General features: G+C 43.2%; 1 protein-coding gene across 7 annotated transcripts; it reads right to left on the reverse strand.

The window, feature by feature from the left end:
* Nucleotides 1-1531: 1531 nt before the first annotated feature.
* rbbp8l (retinoblastoma binding protein 8-like) lies at nucleotides 1532-14560 on the reverse strand. Of its 7 annotated transcripts, XR_014119798.1 has the most exons (16): nucleotides 11909-12112; nucleotides 8419-8489; nucleotides 7967-8009; nucleotides 7438-7533; nucleotides 7115-7227; nucleotides 6238-6313; nucleotides 5776-5984; nucleotides 5617-5663; nucleotides 5431-5495; nucleotides 4554-5292; nucleotides 4212-4329; nucleotides 4056-4090; nucleotides 3841-3940; nucleotides 3347-3439; nucleotides 2882-2976; nucleotides 1532-2537 (listed from the first exon to the last, which is right to left on the reverse strand). XR_014119798.1 is itself a non-coding variant. In XM_027007014.3 (15 exons), exons 2-14 carry the CDS (start codon nucleotides 8483-8485, stop codon nucleotides 2888-2890), a joined length of 1797 nt encoding a protein of 598 aa, XP_026862815.2. In that variant the 5' UTR covers nucleotides 8486-8489; nucleotides 14392-14560; the 3' UTR covers nucleotides 1532-2537; nucleotides 2882-2887. The 7 variants fall into 7 exon arrangements, 6 of the variants coding, with proteins under 6 accessions (XP_026862815.2, XP_035378160.1, XP_035378158.1 ...); XM_027007014.3 differs by lacking the exons at nucleotides 3347-3439; nucleotides 11909-12112 and adding an exon at nucleotides 14392-14560; XM_035522267.2 differs by lacking the exons at nucleotides 3347-3439; nucleotides 11909-12112 and adding an exon at nucleotides 14392-14483 and having other exon boundaries at nucleotides 8419-8486.
* Nucleotides 14561-15627: the final 1067 nt, after the last annotated feature.

Raw genomic sequence — 15627 nt, forward strand, 5'->3', positions numbered from 1 at the left:
CCCTATTTGAACTCAACACGTCAGCACAAAGTTCGTTCTCACAATGCAGGCATATAAAAAAGTCACTAAAGACTGGGAAGTTGTTCTCCTAACTGCTGATAATAGGCCAAGTAATTAAGCCATATGTACACTGCTCACAAACGCAGTTCCAAGTCATGCAATGTATGGTCTACATAATCCTTTGCCATATAATAAAAGTGGCGAAGAATTTGGTCAAGATTAGTCTGCAGTTTGAGCTGACAAACCCTCTTGTAAATCACAAACATCTGCACATCTTCTTGTAAATCACAACTATAGTTAAAATGGCAACATTAAATATACATTACGATAAAGAAAATAGGTGGACTCTCTATAATGGTCGCCAGTTATTTAGGTGCCTACACATAGACTGAAGCCTTTACAACCCATGTTTAGCCATGAACATTCCTCTGTCATACAGGCTGTTCCAGCTGTATTAAGTCTAGATTAAGTCCCATTTTGTTTATGTGACAGTTGGTTTCCCACGAGGAACAATGGAAATTATGTGCACACATAAACTTTGTATTGACTGTGTATAATTGATGTGCTCATGTCAATATCCACTTTAATATTTAAGGTCTGTCGGAATATTAAAGTGAATGTTGACCTTGACCTTGTATTGTTTTTTTTTTGGGGGGGGGGGGGGGGGGGGGGTTGTAGGTAATTCACCCTGACTGCATTGCTCTGCTATAACGCTATAACTCCATCTCTTGAAAGGGGAGTAACTTTGTGCGGTACTGAGCTAAAGTATGTGGTTTTAAGCTGTTGTTGTATTTTTTTTTCCCCAGATAAGCCATTAAGTCATTAAACGATGTTTGCAGCTTTCACATTACTTGACTTATAATCGAAAGGTTGCTGGTTCAAGCCCCACCACTGACAAGTTGCCACTGCTGGGCCCCTGAGCAAAGACCCTTAACTCTCAATTGCTCAAGTTGTACTCAGTCATAATTGTAAGTCGCTTTGGCTAAAAGTGTCAGCTAAATTCCGTAAATATAAGTGTTTCTGAGAGCAATGCACCGCATGCTTAAAAATAATTTAAGGTTGATATTTGCAAACAAACTTATGTGATTCATTCAGAAACATGTTTTATCTTCTGAATAGTTCAGAAACAGATACATTTGTAATATGTTTGCAACAAGAAGTGTTATTTACACAAAAAGTAATGTATATTACTTCCTAGGCAAATCATACATAAATAACATCAAATTAGAAATGCAAAATTTTCAACAGCAATAGTGATGGGGTTGCACTTAAAACCTTGTCACTATGAGGGCAGTCATTAAGCCCCTGTGTTATGCTGAAAAAAAACATGCTGCGAGATGTATTCCGATAGTATTATCATGGTGATCTACCATCGCTTCACATATTGTGAAACCATACTCGAACATCGCGCCATTTCTTGTAATGACATACAGTTCCTGTATGCACATTCCATCAGAGGACCTTGTCTGCAGTGCAATTCCATGAACCAGCATGGAGCAGAATAAAGTAACACACCATTCACATCAGAATCATGCACACTGCTTTATTTCAGTATACGTTGGAAAAAAGGATGGCGTTTCTTTTCCTATATATACATGCCGTCAAGCCTTTCAGAGTCTGCTCTAAAAGTGCTTGCAAAAGCTGCGCATGTAGCCCCTCTTCCTGGTGTGTCAGATGGAAGGGTCTATGAAATAATTCTCTCAATGAGTTTGCAGTGATTCGGTTCAGATGACATTGGAAGGACGGCAGTGTGCGATATAAGCTAAAGGAGTTATTTATTCGCCCGCTATCTTACTGATTTTAAAATGCCTACAAGCCAGCACAAGTGGAAAATTCACTCTTACAAAATGTGCGCCGAGTTTGGTTCTCAATAACCAGAAAGGGGAAGGGGAGGGGCTCCATTTTTACAACATTTACAATGTGAAGACCTTAAAATTGACTTGGGCAGAAATAGCCTGGAGCGCCAACAGTAACTACAACTATGAAAGTGATTCAAAAACACAGGTCAGAAGTGGAAATGGTGGAAACTGATTCGTAAGGAGATGGAACGAGCTGCAGTAGAATCAACAGTCATGTAATAGGAGGAACAGAGAGACAGAAGCAGAGAGGGAGAGAGACAGACAGAAGGCTAGCGGAAACCATATCCAGTTATATGTTGTTTAGTTAGAGCCTCAGGACAGGAAGGACTTCCTGCTGGTAATTCACTTCCTGTTTGGTCCAGCCAAAGAGAGCAGGGAAACTGGGAAAAAGTATGGGCCAGACATCAAGCACTGCATGGAAGAGGAACCTGGTTGCCAGGCCGTGTTAGACTGAAACATACAACTGTTACCTTCAGAAAGTCTTAAGTGCTAAGATTAGATGTCGTTTGTTTCTTTCCTGTGTGGTGTGGGCCCTGCATGTCACTTTTAGGTTTCTAGGCAAAGGGTTGACCTATTGTTTTACACAGGAATATAGAAGAATCTCAGATTTTGATGAATGAGGAGACAGCAGGCAACTAGGTAGGAGGTCCACTGTGAGTGATGTGCTCCATTGGGCGCCTGTAAGACAATAAAGCAAAAACATGAATATGGTATGAACTGCTACATGGTATGAAGCACATACATTCATTTGAAAATGTGAAAAGGGTGCTGACTCAACAAATATCCCTAAGAGAAAAGAGAAGAATTATTTCAAAACATAAGGGAGCACAAAACATAGCACATTCAGCTTGCGCATGTGCATACAGACGCTCTAACACTTCATTATGAAGGTATTTGGAGCAAAGGTCATTGATGTTACTCATGCTGTTGTAATTAGTTTGATTATCATTGCCTTTACAGGTGTTCTCACTTTGTAAGGTGCACTGAACACAAATTTAAATAGAAAACAGAAAGAGTCCAACCTTGATTCAGCCCTGCTCTGGATCATCTTGGTTGGATCCCTGGGGAATGACTGTCACCCTTATTCTCTTCTCTTTGTGTGGATGTTGTGGAAGACCTAAGGCAGGAAAACATCCCAAACCACCACAAGAGGAAGAGAATGTTCATGAATGAATGCATGCATGGATGGATGGATGAATGGAAAAATAGATGGATGGATTATTACCAGCCTCTAACAGCTTCACTGGATTCTTAATTCCTTTCTACCACAAACTTCTAATGTCCAGCACAAATCCACTGGACAAATGATAGAAGGTGCTATAGCTCATGGACATACTGAGGGTCACAGAGTGCAGTGGATTCAGTGATTTTATTTAGTTACACTTCCACATTTCTATCTACCCTGATTTCACTGAACCTTTTCAAGAAGTGATTTCAGCAGAGCAGTGTCACTATATAATCAGCTCATGTTACCCCTGAACATTCACCTCTGTCATGAGAGGAAAGGCAGTTTTCAGTAGCCTGCAGTCACTGTAGTCTCCTGGTCCAGCTCAGAAAACTTTGAACTACCTGCCTGCTGTCTGCGAATGAGTAGATTTACACAACTGCATGACAGAGATTCAGTTTCATGCCTGTAAATAATTGTGTCAGTCTGCCTAATTCGACTATTTAGTTTATAATAATCAGAATGTTTACAAATTATGCACTAAATTTTTACTAATTATTAATTATTACATGTATCTAAACACATTTTTAAAAGATCAATACTGTGTAATAAAGTTTCATACATATGATTTTAGAAATTACAAAGATGCATTTGTAATTCATATCAGGACACATTTCGATGTATTTTTGCTCATTTCTTGTTGCACAATTTCTTGCAAAGAAGCTCTCTTTAAATACTACATTGAACTGAAGTTAGATGGATGGAGAGATGAATGAACAAGAAGGTGAAGGAGGTGAGCAAGCAGTTCCCTCACACCTTCATTGGCTTGGGTAGCCCTCTTCCTCGTGCTGCGGGCCCCGTAGTCTTCCTCTTGCCGCTCTTGGGGGCCACCACCTTGCTCGGCGTCTGGTTCCATCTGTCACAGTGAAGGACAGGCAGAGCACTTCTCAAAAACAATTTCAACAGTGCCAGACACCTCAGACATCCCCATGGCAATGTTAAATGGTGATCTGTGTCAGGTGAGGGGTTACCTGCTGTCTAGTTTTTAGTGACTCTAGGATCACAACTGCAAGGATGAACACAAACACATATAATTTATTGGGAGATGTCTAAAATAAGAGGTCCATTTTGCATAACTGGAATAGAATCTGTTCTGAATTGAATTATTGGGCTTTGAGCGTCCCTACCTGGGCGAAGTGAAATAGTCAGAGTGGGGGCCTTCTGGTTCCCAGGGAAATCTACATTCTCGTTCTTCTCTTTTTGCTCATCATGCTCTTCTTTTGGCTTTTCCCTAGTCTTCTCCATCTGTTGCGAATTTCATGAAAGAAATCTTAACTGTCTTTTAGCCTTAGAAGGTTAATGTCCATTTGAAAAACATCACTCATACTCAAACACAAACACACACACAAGCTTGCAAGCCACTCACAACATCCTCACACCCACTGGAAAGGCTCTCCGCAGCCAACTCAATGCATGACATGACATCTACTGCTTTGCTCTTGAGTATTTGAAAAGTGAAATCTCAAGACCTGTGGTTTAGAATCTCCTGTCTGCAGGTCGCTCTGTGGGCTGGAGCAATACTGAGCCGAACATGGCGAGGAGAGAGGAGCATCAGGTGACGAAGATGACGTCGAAGCCATCTCGCTCCGGCACTGACACTGCGCCACCTCTGCTTCTTTGGCTTTGGAGCCTGTGGCGTTGGACAGGTCCAGAGGGAAGTCCTCTTCATCCCGGTCTCTTACACCGTCTTCAAAAATCTGCTTAGTCTGCACTGCAGAGCTCTTCCAGCAGGGTGGTGCTATAATGGGTGCCGGTTTACTTCCGTCTTTCCCGTCCACCAGCTCAGAGAGGCTCTTCTGACCTGTGCCGATAGGCAGTGCCCACAAGGGCCGCAGATGGCTGAGTGCCCGCACATGCCGGTGAGACTCAAAGCCACCGGCCGATGAAAGCAGGCTGGGGAAACGTAGCATGGCGGAGTCTTGGTTCAGGTTCGGCTGGACCACGATGCCACTGCCGCCATCACTATCTCCACCCCTGCGGTCACCCGTCCCCACTGTTACAAAATCAGAGTGTTCAGGGAGGGGCCAGCGGAGGATGGGAGGGGCCGTCTTGATCGGATGGGGTCGTAAGGGGCCGGATATCAGTGTGTGACGCTCCTCAGAGGAACCGGGGCAGAGAAAGGGGATGTTCTTCAGGAGACGGAGGTGGTGGGGGTGGGATTGGGAGGTGGGGGAAAGCTGTGGCAGCAAAGAGTCCGCACTATCCGCTCTGGGGAGAGAGGAACCAGGGAATTAGGAAGCAGGTGGAAACAGCCTTTCGTGTCCAGCAGGCTGGGGCTGCTACCTCTCACCGCCTGCTCTCTCCTTCACATCATTTTTTCAATCGGCTGCTTTGACTGGATCTCACCTCTTATCCCTCCACACTTGGAGGCTCACCGCACTAGCAGTAAATGTTGACCCCTTGTTCGACTCCTAAAAGGGATGCAAGCACACAGCGGTATGCAATTAGCAAGGGCCTCGCAAAAAACGTTCAACTGTGACATAAAGTGACCACTTAACACTGATCACGTGTTAACACTGAATGATCACTTACAAAAGGGTGTGTTCCACTCCAGTCTTGTAACTGTTTGTGGTCTGATCCTTTATCAGGCATAAAAAAACAAATAAATAACAGGGAAAGAAAAAGGAAACAGGAAATTTAAGAAGCTGGACTGATACTGTGTATCTTGTATCATCTGATTTGAATGGGTACCTGATATTTCCTCTCTCTCAGCTAGAGGTTCTGTACAGTGATTGCGTTCAGCCTCACTCTTCACAGTGGCCGTTGGCGCAAAGGCGCCCCCTGGTAGTGGTTGTTCAGGCTTGAGCACAGATGTTATCAGGTTAAATGTGGAACTGGCAGGGTCAGGTGAGTGCTTGACCTCTGGGGTTCCTGCTTCCTCAGATTCCCCATTCCGTTGCCTAAATGAGACAACATGCACTGAAAAGCGCAAAATATGGCATCTCTGAAATACGGTCCCCCGTTTGCTCCTTGAACCCGGGTCACTGGGCCAAATGTGGTATAAAAAAGATGAAAGAGGAATTCAGGATTTCATTTTGATGTGGAGCTAGGACCAATAAAAAGATCATTGGAATCCTAGCTACCGCTGAGTTTACATTACCATTTACAATCGCAACTGAATAGCCAAACACAGGGGGCAGGACGGCCACTCACTCCATCGGTGGACCCAAGCTCTTCAGCTCTCCTCTCAGCCTGCTGTTGTCCTTCATCAGGGCGCTGATTTCCGCCACTGCAGTGAGAAGAAGACAAGGACAGGAAGCAGAAGAACATTGCAGGAAGTCATTTAGAGAAGCCCGCCATCAACCTAACTGAGCAAAGCCTGTAGCCAGCTGAACTGCACAGGTCAAAATGCCTACACAACTCGAGAAGAGAAAGAGTTTAAGAAGTATTTAGCTAAATAGGGAGTAGTCACTAACTGCCCATTGATCTTGGTAATTAAATAAGTCACCCGCTTCTTATCAGGTCAGCTAAAAACGAAATCTATGACCTCATTCTCTCAGAGGTAACTTAAAAATACAGCATTTATAAACAGAAACCAATTAGCTGTCAGTGGCACACTGACAGTTGTATTAAAAAGTATAGTTTTGTGCTCAAGAGTTGTGGTACCTAATTGCTGATCACTAATTCCCAAAGCCCTACAGTATGTGTGTATGATTATTTGTATGGCCTGCTCACAGGTGTATGAGAGAATATTTGGATACCTCACTTATATGTGTGTGTGAGAGTATTTGAATAGCCTACTATATAAGTGTGAGTGGCTATTTGTATACCCTAGTATTTGTGTGGGTGAAGTTATTTGTATAGCCTGCTGTACATGTTTGAGAGCCTTCTATACATGTCTGAGAAAGTATTAGATGTGTGTAAGGAAGTATTTATACAGCCTATTTGTGTGTGTGAGTGTATTTGTAAGTCCCATTATGTATGAGTATTTATATAGCCTTACTGTATGCATTTGAGAGAGAATTTATATGTGTGTTAGAGTATTTATATATCCTACTTATATGTATGTTAGAGTATTTGCATAGCCTACTTAGTATAGAGATGTGTTGCAGACTCTGGAGCTGGGAGCTCTCATAGTCCTGCTGTCTTTTCGTAGCAATCTCCTGGGTGACCCTACACCTGTCACACAGCCCTGCTCTCAACCTGTGAACACACAAACAAACAATGTTACATGCATTCCTAGATGAAGCTACAGACAGACAGACAGACAGACAGACAGACAGACAGACAGACAGACAGACAGACAGACAGACAGACAGACAGACAGACAGACAGACAGACAGACAGACAGACAGACAGACAGACAGACAGACAGACAGACAGACAGACAGACAGACAGACAGACACACACACATGTTCTCCAACTGTTTAATGTTTTCTGTAAGAACTTTCTGTTGCTCCCTCAGTTGCTGGTTCCGGTTGTACAGCTCCTCCAGTCTCTTTGCATCACTGCAAAACAAAGTTCACAGTGTATCTGATACAGCAAATCTGTTACCTGCTTACAAGAAAAAAGTGTGCGATCTTTGAAGAGGTCTAGCACAGCCAAAGGGATAAATAATGGGGCAGTCTGCTTTAGATGGTTTTCAGAATCCTCACCTAACACTTTTTTCTGTCCTTATTCTTGCACTCCTGCTAATCCTGAGTTTAGGCTTAACCAAGACCTATCCTTAATTCTAACCCTTATTCTGGCTCCAACTGTAACCTCCCCACTACTTTGACCTCATGTTGAGCCGCTAGGTTTGTTAATAACCAGAAGGACCTTTCAAATGGAATGGGAACCAAGAGGCCATTTTTGCTGCCATTAACAGAAAACAGAAACCCAAAGCTGATGAAAATTCAAATGATGAGGCTTGTTGAATCTCTTTAGGAGGCTGAGACTCACCAGTTCTTCTTATTGGTCAGTTCCAGCACCTTCTCCTGCCATCCTATTGGGCAAGGAACAAAAAAGACTTGCCAGTCAAAGGGACCAACGAACATTAAGATGCTTCAGATTATGCAGAAGGTTGAACATTATAAAACACAGTGACTGTTTTTAAATGGCAATGACTATTATGCTGTTGAAGAGCTGCTCATATAAGGCCAGGAAAGCCTATGGGAAGGACCGTGAGGAGTGGCGGGGTGTGGGAAGAGGACCGCGAGGAGTGGCGAGGCGTAGGAAGAGGACCGCGAGGAGTGGCGAGGTGTGGGAAGAGGACCGTGAGGAGTGGCGAGGTGTGGGAAGAGGACCGCGAGGAGTGGCGAGGCGTGGGAAGAGGACCGCGAGGAGTGGGGAGCCACAGTAACTCAAGCAGGCCTCCCATTTGTCACATGCTGAGAGTAAATGCTCAGGCTCACCTTCCACCTCCTGCTCATGGACCTCCTTCAGCCTGTGTAGGAGTTCAGTAAAGCGCTCCACAGCCATCCTCCTCCACAGCACACAGAAAGGGAGGGAGAGAGGGAGAGAGAGAGAGAGAGAGAGAGAGAGAGAGAGAATTTCTTTAAATTGCTCTGGGATACGCCCAAATCTTTTTTTTTTTTTTTTTTTTTTTTTTTTTTAAACTGAAACTGATCTCTTAATGTCAGTTCATGGCATTTGAAAAATGGTTTGGCAATACTCTAGCAAACCATGGTGATCCCAGTAAGGCTTACTGAATTTAAATAAATAGAGAAGAAGAGGCAGGGAGATGGAGCATGCACGCGTGACGGAGAGAGAGAGAGAGAGGTGTTTGAGTATTGGAGGTCATATATAGTATTCAGGACACCTCTCAAGGTTTCTTCCTCTTGTTCTCAGTGGGTTTTTCCTTGACACCAACACCTTGGCTTGCTTATTAGGGGTCTGGACCTGGATTCTCTGTATAAATCATCTCTGGAAAGCTGCTGTGTGTTGTAAGAAGTACTACACAAATAAATTGGAACTGAAATGAACTTTAAATATTCTACTGGCTTCTCTTCCTCATTACAAGAGAACTGAGCATTGAAGAACCAGGGCATTCTCTGAGCACTGAAGGACCAATGTAAAAAAAAAAAAAAAAAAAAACCCTGCCTGTGTGTTCTCTCTCAGTGGTAAAAAACTGCTTGAAATAGTGCTGCTCTCAGTATGGCTGTCAGCATGCAGCAAACATGCCGTCATTCGTGGATGAACCCTTGAGTGGCTAGCAAGACCCGCCCATCCGGCCCTTCAACAGGACGCAGCACACGTACGTTTGCAAGCAACCAACGGGACACACATCACGTATCCACACGGTGACCTTCAGACTTGGCTGTGTCCCTGGGATAGCAGAGCCAACGTCAGAGCGGAGATATTGGGAATAATTATGACCCGTCCTGGTCGGACTGGTTCCACCACAGTGCTGCAGGCATGACTTTATTTGTGCGCGCGTGTGTGTGTGTGTGTGTGTGCTGTGTCTATATACGAGCGGGAGAAGGGCGGAATAGCAAAGCGTGAGAAAGAGGGAGGGTTTGGCTTGTATTTACATATAAAAGTATCAGAGACAAACAAAGAGACACAATACATGTTTAGAGTACCTACACTAATGACACGGTCATATCAGCAATGCAAAACCAAGCAGCCAGTCAGCATGCTGCCAGCACCATGCCATTCCATAACATCACTAGTAGCTCAGAATCTCTTTGAAACTGTAAATGACCTTTTCCACACTGTGCTTTCACACTGAGTTTGCAAGCTAATGTGCTTGGGAAAATTGCAACTTCAAAAATCAGATCACTTAAACAGCATCTGGTCCCCTGATAATAACATCCTGATGTGGACATACTCTGAAATTTAAACATACACAGAGCAAAAGTGTGTGTGTGTGTGTGTGTGTGTGGTGTGTGTGTGTGTGTGTGTGTGTGAGAGAGAGAGAGAGAGAGAGAGAGCAAGGGGAAAAAAAAACAAAATCATGACCACCTCACTGATCTGGAAGCAGTTGAACAGTCATTTGCAGAGCTTGATCTCTTGTGCCACATTGAACGTGAAGCCATGCCCATTCGCTGCTGTTAGAGAGCTGATCTCAGATCAGTGTCTGGACCTTCCCTGTGCTATACAATTGCTCCCACTCACAGGATAAAAGTCCAACTTGCTATGACTCAGGGATGTTAAAGGAAGGAAACCACAAAAAAAGGGAGCGACGCTAGGGAGCTGTGGATGGAGCATTGGAAGGCCTGTCTGTATTGCCTTGTTGGAGGTATTAATGCTAAAGGAGACTGACCAGGAGAGAGTCCAGGGCGGGCATTTTCCAGACACCTGTCTAAGAGGAGTGGTCAGCCACTGATATAGTGCCTTAGGCAGGGCGTATCCCACAATGCCTTCGTACTGTGAACATGCTGTATGGCACCTGAGTAAATGAACCAATTGCCAACACTCTACTTATAACACTCACCACATAGATTTCAACAGTAGATCTTTTGAAATGAAAAAGACTTTGAATTTCCTGTGAATGACTCTTAACTGCCCCAGGTATAGAATAAGACTTTGAACTTGTATATTGTTCCTAGCATATAAAATAACGTGACTGTGACCATTGAGCAATATATTATTATAAATAAATGCAGACTCAACCGCCTATTCACTAAAATAGCTTTGAGAATGGGCGCGTTTCTGTACAGCATTCGTGTGCTTTTCTTAGTTTGCCTCTCTGCTCTGCTGCTTTCTGCTGTTGTGTGCTTCCAGCATCAGGCTCTCCCCCACTCACTCTGTGTGCCTGCATGTTGGGATATGTCAGCCCGTGTGCCAAGTTACAGGGTAAGAGCAAGAGGCAACCTGCCTCTCAGAGCTTGGGAATCGACTCATCACACACACGCACCTGCATGCACACATACTCACACACACACACACACACACAAATGCACAAACACAAATGCACAAACACACCATAAACACATATTAGAGGCATACATGCGCACACTCGCACAATGTTTCAATTAACATGAAGCACATACATTTCCAGTATTTACATGACTGGATAATGTTTGCTTTAAACTGGAATTTTGAATTTTCAGTTGGATATATTAATATGAGGGAACCACAGTCATAGGTCTCACTGAGCTATAGTCCCAAGAATGAATCTGAATGAATCTGTCCTGCAGAGCACTTGCAGTCAGTCAGGTGCACTGAAGGTATACAAACAGACAGAACTATAGCTTCACAAGAGACATGAAGATAACTGTCTTCACGAGGACTGTATACAAACAGAATGGAAACATTTCTGTTCTATCCTTTTCATATTGGACCTTGGCTAAATCAACTACATGGTGCATGAAGGGTCTACAGAATTCATGATTGCTATCTTAAAAAAGGACTGTGTGCCATGTCTTTGAGCACTACATGTGATTTGTGAAAGATGTATTATTTTCATGTGTTTTTTATTGAAGAGTTTGCCTACTTTGCAGTTACTCTGATCAAGTATGGTTGAAATTGCATTTGCAGTAACTCCTTAAAGCAAGCGATAGGTGGATAATATCCTGCAATAATACAGGGAAAGCAGGTTTGTGGTTTGAGACTGAGACTCCATTATGGGCTTATTTTCCCCCTCCTGTCCTTATTGCAGTTACCTTTTCTACCAATCACCACCCGATGCGAATTATTAGACTATACAGATTGTAGGCCTCTCTCTCTGTCCCTCACAATTCAATTCAGCTGTGCCTTTCTGGCATGAATGTTACAAGTTATATTATTGCCAAAACAATCAACATAAAATGGAAAAGAATACACACACACACACACACACACACAAACACACACACACACACCTCTCAACAGCACTTCAGTAGCAGCCCTCCCAACAGAGCAGAATAGCAGCTCTGTTCCTCTACCTGCCTCCTCCAACGACGCAAACTCCGAACTCACCCTCTGCCCCGCTGCCAAACGTACACCCCAGGCTCGCTTGCCGCTGCACTCTGCCGTCCACACGCCCCCTGTTCAGCTCCTCGTTAAGGCGCTCACCCCCACCTGTGCTTCCTCGCAAGGCACGTTTGACGGGGCGGACGGAGGGAACGGGATTAAGAACAAACAAAACGGCAAAAGGAGAGGAGCGGTTAGGAGGAGTCTTTCTCTCGCCCCGTCTACCCCCCCCCCTTCCATACACACCCTCCCTCCTCCACCACCCTTCCTCTGCCTGCATCACACGGAGGAGAACAGGTTGGTGCAGTTCTCTGGCAGAAAGCACAAACACCAGTTTTCCCTGGATAAACCGGTCCTGCTGAAATCTCACTAAACCTGACCGACCAGATCAGCATAGACAGAAAAAGGAAAAACCTTGAATGAATATAGACTCATTTAGGCACACAAAGCCACTTTATTTTGCATTGATTTGGTTGCTCAGGAAGAGAAGATGGAGCACAGGAGAAAGAGCACCTCCTCCTCCACATTACTACTTTAATACAATTTGAATATTCAAATAGTAAATATCAGAATATCGGTATGAAAGAATAGTGAAATTTGTTAAATATTTACAATATATAATATTTTCAGGTTGAAGTCTCCCCATACAGCATATAGATTTAGCCTAAAAAATAATGGCAAATGGACTACCTGCGAACTGTCCAGTTCGTAGCTACAGGGGTCTGTGTGTTTCATTGGGCAGACTGCCACGAGCTACATGACTCGTGCTCGGAAGGCCAATGAACACTTTGGGTAAAACCCCAATGAAGGAAAAATATATATAGCAAAAAATTTTGGAATGCCCATCAGCTGACTGTAGGCTTCCTGATTCCTGAGTTCCAGCTGGACCGGCTCTGACTGACCTGCACCTTCTCACTGATACAGCTGCGACACTGAGCAGGACAAAACAAGAGAATGTCAGACTCCCTGAGCTCACACTGCCCTACGATGAACTGTCCACCACCGCCCGATACCACCTGATTGGACTGATGAGACGAAGCTGGTGGTCCGTGATTGGTTGAGGAACGTGTCGCAGGTTCACTTTTACCACTGCTGACCTGCTGCATCATCATCACTCTGCATGCAGAGGTCTACGAGTCCATTCTTGACATACCTCTCGCACAATACTATTGTCATATTCCATTCTACTGGCATCGTTCCCGATGCCGGCTGCATAGAGCATATCGATTAATTGCATTTCTAGACAAGATAAATACTTAGAAATCAAGTTACTGTCCACTAGATGGCACAACAACACACCTACAGGTCAACTGAGAAGAGGCTGGCAACGGGGTGTTTCTCCCAAACCATCCTCCATAGCGAATATCGAACAAACTAACCAAAAAAGTGAAAAAAGAACGAGTCAGTTCTGCGAGTGTTTCGCAAAGGCCTTAGTAAGAGCAAATTTAACGAATAAGTTAAAAATATTTCATTGAGTTCTCTCGTGCAGGCTACCAGTGTAGGGTGAAACATCAGTTTTACCGAGATTGACAAATACAATATGTCCACTCTAAATGTTATTTTACCTATTCGAAAATTTGGCTGAACCATGCGTGAAGCCTTTGTAAAATATAATAATAAAAATTAAAACCCGCAACCGCATTCAAAGGAATTTCAGTATTAATTCACCATTATTATCAACTATTAAAACCAGAAAATTAGGCCCCCCCAAATAAACGTCACTTCCCTGCATGAATGAGAACGTGACCAACATGGTACATAACAGAAAAAAAAATATTCAAAAGAAGACATTAAAAAACTGTTCAAAATAAGAAATGAATCGTTTGTTCGAGGAGGCTTATAAACAAAAACAAAGGAAGTGCCATTTGAGAAAGCTCGAGGCAGTCTTACGGAGATTACCAGAAAAAAAAGAAAAAAAAAAAAGAAATGCGACATTGCAAACAGCCTGAGTGTTTTTAAAATATCAGGCGCATAAGTCAGACTTCCCATCATGAGTTCTCAAATAATTTATTACAACAACAACAACAGCACAGCTTTTTTTTCTCTCCCAAATTAGCGACCTCTGGTCATAGAACAAACTCCTTAGAGCTGATTATAACAGATGTGAATTAATGACGTCGGTTAGTCAATACACATGATCAAAGTGACTTACTATGAATATACTACTACTGTGTTTTCTCTTATTCTTTTCTGAACAATTTCAAAAGTGAAAACGGAATGCAGTCATAGGTGTTTGCGAGTGAGCGTGCCTACTGATTTCACATAACGAGGATACAGGTCTATCCAGCAAGGTAAAACTGCCCACAGTGAAAACCCGCATGCGTCCTCTGTCTCTAAGCATAGAATCAACAGTAAGAGCAAACACAGAGGTGCCGTTTTACAATCGTATCAGAGACACCGTAGGCGTGTACGCTAAAAAAAAAAAAAAAAAAAAGCGCTATCGCCTTTGTCCCCAGCGTGTCAGTAACAAAAGAGAGACCTTATCCTACCTTTAAACCTTCCACTGTGACCGGCTGCCATAGTCTGAGTGGCTCCACCTGTCTGGCCCCGCAAAGAAAGTTTCTTGGTATAAAATAACGCACTCTCTCTATAATTGCAGCCAGAGGAACAATGCCATATGCTTCACTCTGGAGTGAACTTCCTTATCCACGTAAAGCCCAGGCCTAATTTACTATCATTAGGCTGAACGTCTTTAACGGTTCTAAAATGTTACCGCAGGTAGTAGCCGCTGGAGTGACATTCTGATAAGGTATTTGACAACATACTTCATACTGATTTGCAATCCTACATGCTTGGTTGAGCAACTCACAGGACCTAAACAGTTGTCCTCGTGCTAGCATAGCCTGGTTCGCCCGTAAAACTCTTTGTTGTCTTCCCGAGACACACTGTGTATTTAAGAATGTTATTTGAGCAAACAGGTGAGACAATACTGCACAGTCTATACAGTAAAAAGGACAGTTTGCCACCACGAGCAAAGTGATTACTATATTAAAGACAAGTTCCAAACATGACCTGGAAGTAATCACTAAAAAGTCATATATTCTACTTAAGAATTTATTAAGAAGATGGACGTCTTGGCAATAAATCCCACCCCATCCCATGGCAGGTGATATGTGATTGGTTAGAAGGAAAAGTGAGAATGGGAAAACCTAATCCACAGTGACAGGAGATACATGTCCAGATGACACTGTTACCAGGGAGAGAAGGCTGCTCAGCGATGAATCTTTATGAATACTCTCCACACTCACTGTCACAGCTGTAACTAATAGGACACATTACGTTTTATGAACCTAACTTTAAGAAAAAGAAAGATAACACAAAAAAAGGGAAAAAAACTGAGATGGACGTTCAAAGGACATACTGAAGAATCCTGCATGTGTCAGTGGTTTGATTGTTTCAATTGAAGAATTATACAATATTTTATGACTGTTAGAAGACGAATATGTGATCATTGATGTGTGATGTAGGAGACCAAACACACACACACACACACACACACACACACACACACACACACACACACGCATATGAAGGACCTGGATTCCATAAGATCCCCCCAACACTATAAGCAATGTCTAGATAAGACATCAAAGAGTGAGCCAGATTTACAAGACATACTGAAGCTCCTTTAAAAAATACTGCTGAGCAAATGTTTATGCAACTTAAAATGTCAAAGTGAGAAAGGGGAGAGAATAAGTGTGTGTGTGTGTGTGTGTGTGTGTGAG

Source organism: Electrophorus electricus, chromosome 24 (genome assembly GCF_041902795.1).
Source record: "Electrophorus electricus isolate QZ-2024a chromosome 24, ASM4190279v1, whole genome shotgun sequence".
Classification (NCBI taxonomy): domain Eukaryota; kingdom Metazoa; phylum Chordata; class Actinopteri; order Gymnotiformes; family Gymnotidae; genus Electrophorus; species Electrophorus electricus.